Genomic DNA, 14,717 nt, shown 5'->3' with positions numbered 1-14,717 from the left:
GTGTGTGCGTGTGCATGTGCGTGTGTGTGTGTGTGTGTGTGCGTGTGTGTCAATGCGCACGTCTACGAGTGTGTGAAGCAGCCCCAGGGAGGGGCTCTGACATTGAAGACGGGTTAAATCCTGTTTTACATTCAAGTGGCAGGCCCAAGTTCATTAGAGTGAGGATCATTCCTCCTCAAGACCAAAGGAAGCGCATACTAAACAAGAGCAGTTGTTGGGGAGAAAATGCCATTGTGCGTGCTCAAGTGGATGTATGTGGCGTGGACCGGGGAGTGCAGGCGTGCTCCCGTTTTGCCTTTATCTTCTCGTTTCACCATTTAGTAGAAGTATAGACAACATTTGGACTGCTGAAATGTACACGGACAACATTATAACCACTTGCGCGGTCATGAGAGCCAATCCGAGAGCTGTATCAAATGTCTGATTTCAAAACGACAACAAGCAGGAGATTTGCTGACTTCCACCAAGCCACAAGAATCCCAAACATGTTGCTCTGTAAGGCAACATTATACACTCCAGTAAATATATTCAAGGGTTCTTGTACTTTATAAAAACACGCAGTCATGATAAAATTCATTAGAATGTAAAGAATTAAACAGGCTTTTTTGCTGCTCCTCTGGCATGTATTCCTTGGCCACCTCGAGGCAGTATATACAGACATATAAAAGTTGAATAAAAAACTTGAAGAAGAATGCCACAACTGCTCAGTCATGGATTCATATGACTGGATTATCAATCGGCCCCTTGTGGCTGGAGCCAGAGGGCAGCCATCTTACGTTGCCATTGTTACTGACCACTGTTTTCGCCGGAAAGACTGTTATCAGTGTATGTTTTAAGCTAGGTTTTATGCTATTCTTTAGCCTGTCTATGGCATTTCCCATGATGTGCTAGCAGCCTTTAAGGGAAGTTATGTGGTTGTTTTGAATGCACTTGTATTTCTTTTTGTTTTTATGTTTAGTTTGAATCTAAACTTAAACTGAGAGTGGCAATAAAGATCTTGAAGGCTCTTTTATGAAGAAATGTCCACGATCAGCCAAACTTGTGCTTGGTAAGTGACTTCAGTCAAGTTGCAAACATGAAGTGTATAGAAAATAGGATACAGTAAAGTATTGTAAAGTGCCGATTGCTGTGAACAGTCCAAAATGGCAGCATGTTTGTCGTTTGCAATTGTGTGTAGCTGCCACAAGATGGTAAGAAAAGCACTTAAACGGAGAGGATCATAAATCACCAACACCATACATCTAGCATGTACATAATCAAGATCCATAAGCAATTTTATTCCGTATTTAAAGTATTAACACAAACAAAGCACCTGTTATACATCAGTTAGCATCATTCCATCTTCTCTTCATCTTCATTAGGTTTGCGGGTGCGCTGGATTCGGCATCCAGCCGACTTCAGGCGAGAAGCAGGGGACACTGGTCGCCAGCCAATTGCAAAGCACATCATAGACAAACAAAAAATACCAAAAAAATTGCATTCACATTAATGAAAACACTTGTCACAGCTGGTCTGCTCCAAATGTAAGCCTGTGATCCATACTGCTGGCATTTAGCACCTGCGCGCACATGAGAAATCTCCTCTCAAGACGACGCATGCGAGGCCGCGCTGTTTTCAACTTGAACTACGACGGTCTATTTCCAAGCGAACCCGCGCTCTGGAGGTCGCAGATGGACGGTGTTTGTCAGTGAGCGCGCGTCTCTCGCCAGTAGGCGCCCTGCCCTTTAGACGCGCCAGGCCTCGCCAGCCCGCTGCATGTCAAACAGACCTGTGTGCTCAGATGCAGCCGGTGAGGAAGAGGAGGAGGAAGAGGAGCGGGTGAGGTGAATAGGAGGAGAAGAAGAAGGATGAGGGCGAGGAGGAGGAGGAGGACGAAAATGAGGCGGAGGAAGACAAGGATGAGGAGGTGGGAAGAGGAGAAAGGTAAGAGCGAAGAGGAAAATAAAGATTAGGAAAAAGTGGGAGGTGAGGAGGATGAAGAAGCAACACAAGGTTAAGGATGAGGAGGACAGAGAGGACGAAACCCTGATACATTCCAGGGTTCGCACTCTTCCATTTTTGCTTTTTATTTATGGACCTTTTAAGTACTTTTGAGGGCTAATTTAGCCATTTTTAAGGACCTTTTCTCCATTCAGCAGGGCCTGAATTTAATGAACGGTGGATTTAATGAACAGAAAGCCACTCACTGAGCTGGTGTTCAAATCATTGCTGCCAAAGGAAGGGTGCATTTTTATTTTTAGGGGCAATCAGCTAACCCCTTATTGTTTGTTTGTTTGTTTGTTTGTTTATTGAACATAAAACATATATACAGTAATAATTTGACAGAAAATAAGGTAGATAAAAAAAGTAAAAAGAAAGAAAACAATCTTCATTCAACACAGTTATTATGTTCAAGGGAGTAGGAAAAAGTAAAAAACTTATCTAGTCCTACCCCGTTATGTGATTGTATCTAATAAATCATTTTTATATCAATCAGAAAAGAAAAAAGTAAGAAGAAAGAAGTCTCCATTAAGGCTCATACTTTACCCTTAACCGTGATATTTTTACAACTTTTGGTTTGTATCGGGATTATATACTTCCACACCCTGACACTCTTGTGTCAATTTTCTCTTGTATTCATAATGGATATTTATATACCTTTCTCTATTTATCAACTTAGTTCTGATTTATCATTATATTTAATGTTTTGAATTTATCATTTTAACTCTGATTGATGTAGGTTGTTTGTACAATTTTTTTGAATTTGTTTTTGAACTCAGCAAGCGATTTACTCATTTTCAGGTCCGTTTCGAGATTATTCCACAGATTAACACCTTTGATAGATACACTTCTTTGCTTGATGTTTGTTCTTGTTTTGAGTTTTTTGAATAAATTGGTACCTCTTGAATCATAGCTGCTTTCTCGAATTTCGAAAAACTTCTGAATGTTTTGGCAGAGCAGGTTATTGTGTGCTTTGTACATTAATTGGGCGATTTTAAAGTCAACCAGGTCATAAAATTTCATCGTATTTAATTTGATAAATAGTGGATTTGTGGGTTCCGTATATCTTGATCTATTAATAATTCGAATTGCTTTTTTTTGTAGGTTGAGAATAGGGAGTGTGTTTGTTTTGCAGGCATTTCCCCATATTTCCACACAGTAGGTCATATATGGTAATAATAATGAAGTGTATAATGTGTACAAAGATCTCTTATTTAGCACTTCCTTGGTTTTGTAGAGGATCCCTACGGTTTTGGCTATTTTTCTTTTTACGTTATCGATATGTGGCTTCCAACATAGTTTTGAGTCTATTACTAATCCGAGAAACTTGGTTTCATACGCTCTTTCTATCTCAATTGAGTTTACCATAATTTTAGCTTGGTGTTTGATTGGTCTTGTGCCAAAAACAATTAACTTCGATTTTTTCAGGTTAAGTGACAATTTATTTCTGTCGAACCAGTTTTTTAATTTGTTTAATTCGTTTTCTACGGTTGTCAGGAGCTGTTTCAGATTTATTCCAGAACAGTAGAAAGTTGTATCATCAGCAAATAGGACACATTTAAATTGTTTTGAGACCTTGCAGATATCATTTATATATAAGATGAATAGTTTTGGACCAAGCACTGACCCCTGAGGAACTCCGTGAGTGATTTTCAGTTGATTCGTTTTTTTATTGTTGAGTTGCACGTACTGATATCTGTTTTCTAAATAACTTTTTATCCATTTATAAGATACACCTCTAATGCCATATCTTTCTAGTTTTTTCAATAATATACTGTGATCTATTGTGTCAAAAGCTTTTTTTAGATCTAGGAAAACCCCAACAGTAAATTCTTTGTTGTCTATATTAGTGGCTATTGCTTCCACAAACTCCATAACTGCCATTGAGTATTTGACATACTGTATGTCAAATTGGCCCGAAATGACCCGAAGTGATCACGTGGTCATCATCGGAACTGATCAGAGACGGCGGGAAAAGCAGAGCTGGAACCAGGAAGGCATGTAGCCCGACGGTGGGGTTTGACAGGAAGGGCACCAGGCGCACTTCCCGACAAAACAAAACCAAAGATGAGGTCACAAATTTTGTGAACAAAAAATTTTGGTCAAAAATTCTTTTAACAAAAATTTGTGACCACTGTTCAGAATTGTGACCCTAATTAGAATGCCAAAACCTCCTTCTGAACTCTACTTTAGTTTCAAAGTTTCACTAATTCGATTTAACATCACAACCACTTCCGGCGGTGATTTACACATTCTTTATGCAATAGCCTGGGGCCTTTTGTTTATATTTGTTTACATTATAAAAATGTCTCTGCCAACATCCCCTGAAAATGAATTTTTCAAGACTTAAGTGGATAGACGTCGGGGGTCGAAAGGGGTCGAGAGGTCGTGGGTGTGGGGGGGGGGGGTGCGTTTCCCGGTGACACGCCCCGGATACAAATCGACAGAGAGGAGGAAAAGGAGGGTGACGCCGGTGAACGCCGACGTATCGATCGCTGAATGATATCGCGGACCTTCGCCCTTGCCTTGTCGTTGCGTTTTCGCAAAAAAGACCCCCACCCTGCTCCACACACACACAGCAGAAGGCAGTTCAAATATTCATGCATGCTTTCAGATGCTGGCCTCATTATAAAAATTACACATGTACAGCATGCGTGTGGACAGTTTGTACATCCTGCTGCTTCTTATACACTGGATCTGAAAGTGTCTTCTCTCATTTTTACAATATGTTGGGCGCCGATTTTCATTTACACTTTCTGTTCTCCTCATAGAACTGTGAGATGAAAAGACACATCTGCCTAATCTGTATTTCACCCAAGGTTGCGATTTGTGGCAGGATGTACAGCAGTGGCGGACCCTCAGGGCCAGCAAGGCCTTCTCTGCTGGCCTAAACATTCATACAATAACATAAATTAATTCATGTTATTTTATTTTCATAAATATCTAAACAAAATTATTCTCTGTATTCTTTACGTCATATTATTTCCACTTAGTCGAGTGGCTTTCAATGCTATTTTAAATAACATTGAAAGCCACTCGATAAATAATTTATTTATTATGGTAGAGTTTTTAACCAATCATATTTCAGCTATCTTGTGTTGCGAGGTAAATTAAATTTGCTCGGGGCCTTCAGATTAAACAGAGCAGGCCCCTGTACACTGAAAATGAACGGGCACAGTCATGTTGACTGTGCCAATCAGATCACGAGTCTGCGCACCGGGGCCAGTTTGAATGTCTTACGTCGAGACTGGATGTGCGCGTTCGGTGATTGGATTAGCGCCTGCTAGAGGGAGCTATCACTGCATTTTAACCCAAAATGGCCGAAGAAGAAGACGTTGATCGGGTTGTGGAACTACTTTCCACACAATTTTCAAGACGGACCTTCCACGAAAAGCTGGATATTGTGCGAAGATGTCGCCCAACTTCTGCGCTAGCTCGCCTGTCCCAGCAAGGAAAAGGGGTTGTCCGTCATTTTCAGACGAGCAATTATGAACGGTACCCGTGGCTCACAGCCTCTGAGAAACGCTGCAAATGGTATTGTTGGGAATGCCTATTGCTTGCAACGTACCGATTTGGTGTTTGGAGCCACACTGGATTTACCCATTTAAGTGGTTTTACCAAGGCAGCAAGGAAACATCAGAGCATGGCTGGGCACTGACAAACTACGGTGCGTTTAAAAACGTTTGTGGACACTCGCGTCGATGTGCAGCTCAGTGAACAAGCACTACATTGGTGAGTAAATGAATTTTATTTTACATTTCTTCTTGTCATTTTATTTCGTTAGTATTAAATTAATGGTAACGAAATAAAATGACAAAGATACAAAAATGTAGCAAATAAATCTGCTCAACTGCAATTTATAATGCCGCATTGTAGTCACCTTCGTGCACTAAAGTTCGTTCAATCTCAGCTGCTCAACATCGTCAGTTATTTGCTGTTGTACAGCCTATTCTCAAAATGCAAATGATGTTAACTTTATTTTCAAAGAATAGTTTGTTTTGTTATTGTTTGGTTGGTGTCTTATATGAAACTTCGACGTTGTGCAATTTATTGGACAGACTTGTTTGAGATCACACAGCGTAATTTGGGTGGCATTTTATTTAGTATTTTTAAATTGTATAATTGTGAATGCATACTTGATGGTTTTAAATGCTCCTGAAATTAAGTGCTGCTTGACGAGCCTATACTGCATAGGTGTCAAACTCAGGTCCTGGAGGGCCGCTGTCCTGCATGTTTTCCAAGTCTCTCTGTTGCAACACACCTGATTCAAATGATCAGATCATCGGCAAGCTCTGCGGAAGCCTGACATTGAACCTGTTCATTTGAATCAGGTGTGTTGCAACTAGGAGACTTGGAAAACATGCAGGACAGCGGCCCTCCAGGACCCGAGTTTGACACCTATGCTATGCTGTATTGTTGTCATGTACGTGACGTCACTGAAGGCCTAAGGTTGAAATGCACGGCCCGCCACTGATGTACAGTATACCAGGGTCCCCAACCAACGGGCCGCGGGCCGGTATTGGGCCACAGGTCACTTTGATGAACGCAAAAAAATTCTTACATCTGGTTTATTTGTTATCCGTTGCTAAAAAAAAAAAAGCTTGTATTTTGAAAAGCGACCGGATTCTCTGCGTTACATCCGTGAGTGTCGGAGTATTGACGCATGTCAAGATGCTAATTTCAGTTGTGTAACACTACTTAGTGTACTTAGTATTAAACCCAAAAGCTAGTAAAATAAATACCAAAAATTGGATAGTTAATTGGATAGTTTGTTTGCAACGGCCCGGTGTGTATTTCCAGTGACAGGTGGTTACTGATCCATTCATGAACGAAACGCGTTTTTAAAAAAATGTTTTTTTTTACTATTTTAGTTATACATTTTCAGGCACGTTATATTTGTTCTGTGATGCTTTGTTGGCCCATTTCAGGAGAACTCTGCTAATGGTTACATAAATGTGTCTTCATGTTTGTAATATCAACAAAAGACCCCAGTTTTTATGTTTCTCGTATTATTCATGGCCTTTATATTTGTTCTCTGTTGTGTTGCATGTTGAAGCGTTACCAAAGTGGTCATATTAAAGCGTTGGCGATATCCTTGTCATGGTGTTGGAGTCACCAGTGACGGTACATAAAAATACACAATGGATTCGCGTTTGTTGTTGTCGCATTTTATTCGAGTTACCACTAAGAAACAAGCAGCTTTGCTCATGTAATGTTTTATTTCACTTTATGACGTGTACACTGACAGGAGAGTGTACACCAACCAGTAAACAATAAATACAAATAAATCCCCAGCCACCATGTACAACCACCATCTGAGAAATTGCAAGACTGCACTTCCTCAACTGTAATTCAAGGTTTTATTACAATTTGCACTGAGAAAAAAAAATAAACTGTGACTATACAACAGGAGCTAAACAAAGTGCTAAAGTTGTTTGAAAAAGAAAATGCGTACTCTACCATTAAAAAAAAGTTGCTGTAAGCCCTTGTTGAATCGCATTTACAAATAACATTTTTAAAAAAGCCCAACCTGAAACATGCACTCACCCACAAGCTCACATGAACGGAACAGCTTAGTAAACATAACTGCACCAACAGGACACTATTTGGGTATGACTTCACAATCTAGAGTGGCTATCAAAAGTGTCCAAAAATGCCAGATTTTTGTGAGATCAATAAATGAGACCAAGATAAACCATTTCAACCTTTCCTCTACCAAAAACGTGAGACATAAAGTACAATTTTTAAAACATCTTTCAACTCAACTGTATTGAGCAAGGGAAATTAAAAATAAAATAATGTAGTTCGAGTTCGTGGCCAGAATTAACAATTACATTCAAATTCAAAATTAAACGGTACTAAAATAATATTCACCTGTTCTAGTTGGCCTTTGGTAACTTTTTTTTTTTTTTTTGCTTTCCAGCAGAAGCCTAAGTTTTGTGCCAACACTGACATAGAAAAAAAAAAAATCCCAACACATGTCGTCAAATGTCTTCTGGTCAGAAACGAATTATGAACAGTTCCAAATAGCAGTCAGTGACAGAAAAAAAAAACTTCAGGCAAATATCAGGAAAAGCCTGCTAGTACATTTGTACTAGATTTGAGATCAGAGACACCTTAAAATGTGGCAGGTGTGTGCTGATTCACAATATGAATTTTAAGATGAATGGTAATGGCATATGTAACGTACACTTGTACAACCCCATTATCTCAGCTATTGATTTTTACTTCCCCTCCCTTTCATTTTATCTAATTGTACAATTTACGGGGCACAATGGGTGACATATCACTTATCTTGGTCAAATTTTTTTTCACAACAAATGAATATTTAAATAGGGGGGTGTAGAATTTTCAAATCCACTGTACATGCATATTCTCATTTTTGACACCGTCAAAGATTTTATGTCGAATTAACCAGTACATTTTGATGTTAATTGTCAAATTTTTCTGCATCAGAAACAGAAGTGCTTTGAGTACAATATTTCACTCCACAACAAAAAAATTGGATTTGTAATGAATCTCATTAGATTGTGCAGGTGTACCTAACGTTGTGGCCTGAGAGTGTAGATAATGATGCGTGGGGTAACTAGTAAAAAAAGGGCCCTGTAATTGAAGTCCATAGTTGGCTTTGGCCCTTTTAACACCCACATTTGCACGCACACACAGACTGGAAGACTTCTATTTGTCAGCCCCCTTGTTCTTCCCGTCATCGGCGTTGGGGTGCCTCCTGTCGTGGGGCGGGCCTCTGTAGCCACCGTGCTCGCGTCTATCGCGGCACTCCTGGCACTCTTCACCCTCGTCCTCGTGGATAATCTCCACCTCCAGGCGGCCGATGTAGAGGGATACGGCGCACAGCCAGAAAAGACCCACACTGCCCACCACGGCGCCCTGGATCAGCAGGGCGGGCACGGAGAGCAGCATCAGCCTCCGCAGGGTCAAGAGGCTGGCCACGTAGGAGGCGCCGCCGAAGGACACGCAGGCGCCGCCCAGGATGAAGAAGGCTGCGGGAAAATACACATTGTATTATTACATGGCAGGAAATAAAGGATGGATGGTGATGAAATGTAATGTGACTATGAGGCCAGGATGTAGGGGGCCAACAAAGTCAGAAACGTCAGAGATGTTGCGGTGGGTAAAATATTAAATCAGGACTACTGTGTATTATGGCAGCACACATTCTCACACCTGAGTTATTTAGTAACTACAATGAGATTCACATCCCGTATCCTGTATGCGACAATTAATTCATGATTAGCGTCTTATCTGTGAAGTGATTCTCTTTAAAAACTGTTTGTTTGGAAGCATGTATTTATGGGCAGTTTTCATTATGTGATATTTCTCAAAATTATAATTTCTGAGAGACACTTGTGATATTTTTTCCCTGTAAAATGCCACACGTGTTTCAGCTGCTTTGTTCATTTACCGTAGGCCGCCTCACGTCCCACTTCACTCTGCACGAAAGCAATGACGCCGATTCCCGTTGCAAGCAGACCATTTCGGAACCACGAGAGAAAACCTGCAAGGTAGTCAAAAAACAGGATTCAAGCAACTTGATGATATTAACACTGGACTTCTCATATTGATGACCACCAACGATAGGGAAGAACAATTTATATGAAAACGGCACTGGCACTAAAGTTTTATAATAAAGGCAAATTGTAACGTGGTATTGGGAGGTACAGAAGGAAGCAAGCCAGAAAAGCAGTTTTAAGGAAAGAAAGAAAGGAAGGAATGGAAGAAGGAAAGATGCAAAATAAAAAGGTTTCTGAGGTCAAATTAATTTGACCTCATAAAATCAAAATTTTATGTATAATAAATCTGATATTGTTTTTTTGTCATTCTGATTAAGCTATTACTTGTGTTTGTTTAAACAGATGCATGGGGAAAATGACCTTGAAAAAATTATTGCATACTGAATGACAATCACAATGTTGTGGGGGAATATTGCAGTAATTTTTTTTCGATATCATTTAGCCATAATTTTGAGTGAAAGAGTCAGAAAAGCACAGAAGCAGACGTCCTTGGAAATGCAGTACAGTACAGTATACAGTACGATTCATGGGTCAATAACCTTAAGTGAATTTCGCAGTTCAGCTCCTCTACAGAACAGCAAGTTGTGCTGAAAGAATGAGCAGTTACTCATATAATTTCATAAATTAAGTCAAACAGAGTTTCTCTGTAACGGATATACTGTAGTGAATTTTAGGTACATCCTAAAATTTCACCTGAAAGCACAATTAATAATGCTCAGAATGGCAATGTCCGTCCCTTCTGAACACAGAGGTAGACTTAAATAAACTTTAACGAATTAACTGTTAACGTTACATCAAGCTGAACTGCCGGCACAGCTTTTGCTGTCATTGTATTGAACTTTAGAGAGATGTGTTCCGCCTCTAGTATTACCTGTTTCGTGAGACTTCCTCAGCATCTGCCAGGGGAAAAAGTGAAATATTTTAAACCCACAACGAATATAAGTACGGGACCTGACAAAGACAGTAAACGCATTGGCTTACCAAAGCGTCCGCCTTGTCGAGGGCAGTGAGCTGATATTGCTGTGGTGGTAACTCCGATGACGGGCTTTTCCCCCACGGCCCCTTTTCCGTAAATTGCCGCCGCGTGGTGCCCGACTGAGCGCCGCCAGGAGGCCGCGGCGGTCTCGCGACGATGCGGGACAAGTGTGACGCGGCCATGGGCAACTGCCTCCGCAGGAACAACCGCAAGAAGGTCATCACATCGCTCGTAGGAGAACCGCCTAAATCGAAAGCGCTTTAAGTGGGTGGGGAGTATCAACACGACATCGACGTGAACTCTGAACTCTAACGGAGTCAACGATCAATCAGGAAGACGAAAGCGACGCCGCAAACTGGGTGAGTTGAATCGACGCAGCGCCCTCTATGTTCCAAAAAATAGAAGACAGCACTGATTTTATGCTGGTCATGAAACACACGGTGGCGCCAGAAAGTCAAACATCGATATATAGATAGATAGATAGACTGGTTAATCCTGACCACAGCCACATCTCTATTTACAAGAGGGTGTACATGTATATGCTTGTGCAACCATGTTGTCGCAGTAGTTTATTTTTACTTCCCCTCTTGAAAACAGATAGGTTATAGGTCACCATAATCGGTGGGTTTGGGGGGGAGTAACCGATTTATTTTGGTCTCATTGTTTTTTTATAACAAAAACCTGGCATCTGAACAGGGTTTTTCTTTTTATATCAACTGTCGATAGAGTCTATGTGAGAATCATTTACTATACTTACATGTCCTCATTTACGTAAGTTGACGTTCACTTCCTTAGGGTTTTTTTTGTTTTTTTTGGAGGGGGCTCTGGGAATTTAAAACAACTCTTCTTGTCATACCTGATTGCTCAGTTTATGAGGAGCTCTATGGGGGCTTTACATAGGAGTATTTGTGTGTGCGCCTGTGTGTTGACAGTAGGGTCTTTACAAGGGCCAAACGTTTGATGTGATTTACAGTTGACCTTCTGCTCGCTCTCACGCTACTGTCCCGAACACAATGGAACAGCAGGTGTTTGTACACGCAACACATGTTCACAATTGGTTACAAAGATTCTTTAACCTTGAAGTCTGTATATGCTCGGCCAATAACTTAAAGACTGAGTTATTTTCCCTATTTGTCAGGTCAGCATTGCAAACGAGAATATGTTCTGAATTGCCTTACCTGGATAAGCAAAGGCTACACCTAAAATAAATAAACACATACATTTCCTGTTTTTGAAAACATTTTCATTCTTGAATTTTTGTCCAATATGCTTGTTATGTCCTATGTCGGGCGGAGCAGCAGGCAGGAAACAAAAATAATTTTTATTTCAATTTCAAGCAGGAACAAATGTTGTTGCCTAACTAAAAATAATAGAAGTAACTCTTGGTATCTTGGAAAGCAGTTCCACATCACTGCTAAATCGGCATGAGCAGGCAATTGCCCGGGGCGCAGAGATGTCCAAAGCCATCCAATGTCTCATTAAAAGAGACTTAATAAAGTTGTCATCAATTTAAATCTATTATGATGCGCAGTCCTGAATCACTTCCTTAAGAACACATGAAAATACTTAATCTGTCATTGCTGTCATGTGCTCCCCCTTTTCTTCTCATGCAATGGACTAGTCCATTTTACTGCCATGTGCAAACTCATGAAGGGGGTTTAAAAATAAAACTCTTCGTGCAAATGCCCAAATGCGCTCTTGATGTCAACTACAACCACAATAATAAACATGTTGAATGAACATCTTTCTGACAAAACTGCATGTGTCTGTCTTTGTAAAAGCAGATTTTTGGATTATGTTGGACATTATACAAGCAATCCTAATCTTGTTGTGCATACAAAATGGGCTTTTAGGCCACTGGAAAAGCAAAAACAAACCAAGTCAGCAACCACTTGGCCTTCCACCTTCCTTTGACTTTCCACTGCCCTCTCGGCTTAATTCTGGCGGTGTGAAGAGGGAGATGAGGAGATGTATACGTGCAGAGCTGCACTACTCTGGATGGCTCCAGCCAGCTGTGTAGGGAGCGCTGACCTTGCATGGCAAAGACAACGCTGTTATTCGGTTACTGGAACAAACTCAATGAGAAAGTGAAGCAAATTTAATAACGGTGAAAAAGATGGGATGCTACTGCCTGGATCAAAGACTAAAACCTCTCCATGTTATCAAATCCTGTGAGAGCATACATTGTAAGACAAAACAGGATACAGGATGTGAAGCTCATTGTGGTTATTTAATAATGCAGGTGCGAAAATGTCCATGCTTGCAAGACCCCCCCCCCCCCTTTTTAATGATGTCATGATACACAGTAGCCCTGATTTAGTATGTTTACCACCGCAGCGACTCTGATGTTACTGACTTTGTCAGGCCACCTGCATCCTGCCCTGATGGTCACATTACATTTCCATACCTGTCAACTTTTCGGAGCGTCAACCTGTATAAACTACCAAAAAAATCCTTATAAAGAGCAAAAAATCCTTATAACATACCAAAGCATTTTATATGTCAAAATAACGGCAGAAAAAAACCCACGAAATTTTCAATGATATTTATTGTAGATCTCCATAATACAATGTCTGGTTAATGTCTAATCATCATTCTACTTTGTGGCATTACTGTGTTCAGAGTTGTATTCCTGCGTTACTTTTTTCACCAACTCCAAATGCTGACCCATCGGCTCGAAGTTACAGCATCCATTCATATTTACTTTCGAAATGAAAGCATTCGAGTAGACTATCACCATTCTGGGCAAAAGCAAACCTGTTGGGGGGCGGGGGGACGGAAATTTTCAGAATCCGTATGATTTGTGCGATACGGCCATATACGTAAGATTCACCACAAAATCCGTATGAACTATGGCTAAACCGTATGAGTTGACAGGTATGCATTTCATCACCATCAATCCTTCATTTACATGTAACTTTATTCCGGAGTATAACGCTCAGGATTCTACAAGCAAAAGCAACATGTTCATGTTGCAAGAATGTACCCTCCTTGTAATCCATCCAAATTTATGACTCACATGTCACGGAGATTTCTTTTCAAACAGCTGAAGATAAACAGAAACATACTCTTATCAGCATATACCGTTGTATGGGGTGTGCGTTGCAAGTTTAGCTTAATGTGCTGACCTCAAACGAGTACATAAAATGTGGTACTTTTAAAGACAAAAAAACAATGTCATTCACAAGGGAACGTCACCGCTATGAAATTTTCAATTCAGATTCAGATACAAATACAGAAATTTGCACTTGTAGCTGTCCTGAGACAAAATATAACTAAAGCTGTCTTTTTTTTAAACAACTCTTTCGGTGAAATGTTCGTTGCACACGCAAACGTGCCCGTCTGTTGTTGGGCGCACAAGGCCTTGACAAAACTTGTGTGAGTACACATTTGAGAAAAACTGGAATTTGCCAGTGTGAGCTTGTTTGCTGTTTATGGTCGACCCCTTGCAAACGATTTGCTGTGTAGCCACGATGGCGTTATTTTTCTTCGTGTCCTCCTTGTCCAGTGTGCATCTATTCATACCTGTCAACTCATACGGTTTAGCCATAGTTCATACGGATTTTGTGGTGAATCTTACGTATATGGCCGTATCGCACAAATCATACGGATTCTGAACATTTCCGGGTTTTTTTTTCACCAACTCCAAATCATTTGGAGTTGGTGAAAAAAGTAACGCAGGAATACCACTCTGAACACAGTAATGCCACTAAGTAGAATGATGATTAGACATTAACCAGACATTGTATTATGGAGATCTACAATAAATATCATTGAAAATTTCGTGGGTTTTTTTCTGACGTTATTTTGACATATAAAATGCTTTGGTGTGTTAGAAGGATTTTTTGCTCTTTATAAAGATTTTTTTGGTAGTTTATACAGGTTGGCGCTCCGAAAAGTTGACAGGTATGTCTATTGCCCAGCAGTAAATTACACAGGTTACGTCTCGTTGGACCCATCATGGATGTAACCGTATGTTGAAAATGTTGGCATAAACGTGAAATATATCAATATCGAAGTATATTTTATGACGGGTTTTTTTTCAACCAAAACGAATTAATTCCTATCAATCAAGTTACATATGTAAAGTTAATGAATCGTTCATTAATAATCAACGTTGACACGTACGATGCATTTTGTCGAAATGTTTTTGTCACGTTGTTGGATAAATATGAATAAATATTGATTCCGAACGGCTCTGGATGTACAGTATATGGCGTTGAGGTTTT

General features: G+C 40.3%; 1 protein-coding gene across 1 annotated transcript; it reads right to left on the bottom strand.

Annotated features, from left to right (window-relative positions):
- Positions 1–7,180: 7,180 nt before the first annotated feature.
- On the bottom strand, positions 7,181–10,810 carry tmem160 (transmembrane protein 160). Its single transcript, XM_086126347.1, has 4 exons — positions 10,494–10,810; positions 10,384–10,408; positions 9,404–9,496; positions 7,181–8,981 (listed from the first exon to the last, which is right to left on the bottom strand). Exons 1-4 carry the CDS (start codon positions 10,707–10,709, stop codon positions 8,659–8,661), a joined length of 657 nt encoding a protein of 218 aa, XP_085982473.1. The 5' UTR covers positions 10,710–10,810; the 3' UTR covers positions 7,181–8,658.
- Between the last annotated feature and the right edge of the window lie 3,907 nt (positions 10,811–14,717).

The sequence above is a fragment of the Hippocampus guttulatus genome, chromosome 12 (genome assembly GCF_054856545.1).
Source record: "Hippocampus guttulatus isolate MCC_2025c chromosome 12, RoL_Hgut_1.0, whole genome shotgun sequence".
Classification (NCBI taxonomy): Eukaryota; Metazoa; Chordata; class Actinopteri; order Syngnathiformes; family Syngnathidae; genus Hippocampus; species Hippocampus guttulatus.
The sequence above is the reverse complement of the archived record's forward strand: the minus strand, read 5'-3'. Positions and strand labels throughout refer to the sequence as shown.

Bases quoted from the DNA above. Each gene is read 5' to 3' on its own strand.
- tmem160 (XM_086126347.1), bottom strand. From the start codon at position 10,709: ATGACCTTCTTGCGGTTGTTCCTGCGGAGGCAGTTGCCCATGGCCGCG. The intron at 10,409-10,493 runs GTAAGCCAATGC...TTCCCCTGGCAG, and splicing joins TCGACAAGGCGGACGCTTTG to ATGCTGAGGAAGTCTCACGA. The intron at 8,982-9,403 runs GTAAATGAACAA...ATTTTCCCGCAG, and splicing joins GGGACGTGAGGCGGCCTACG to CCTTCTTCATCCTGGGCGGC.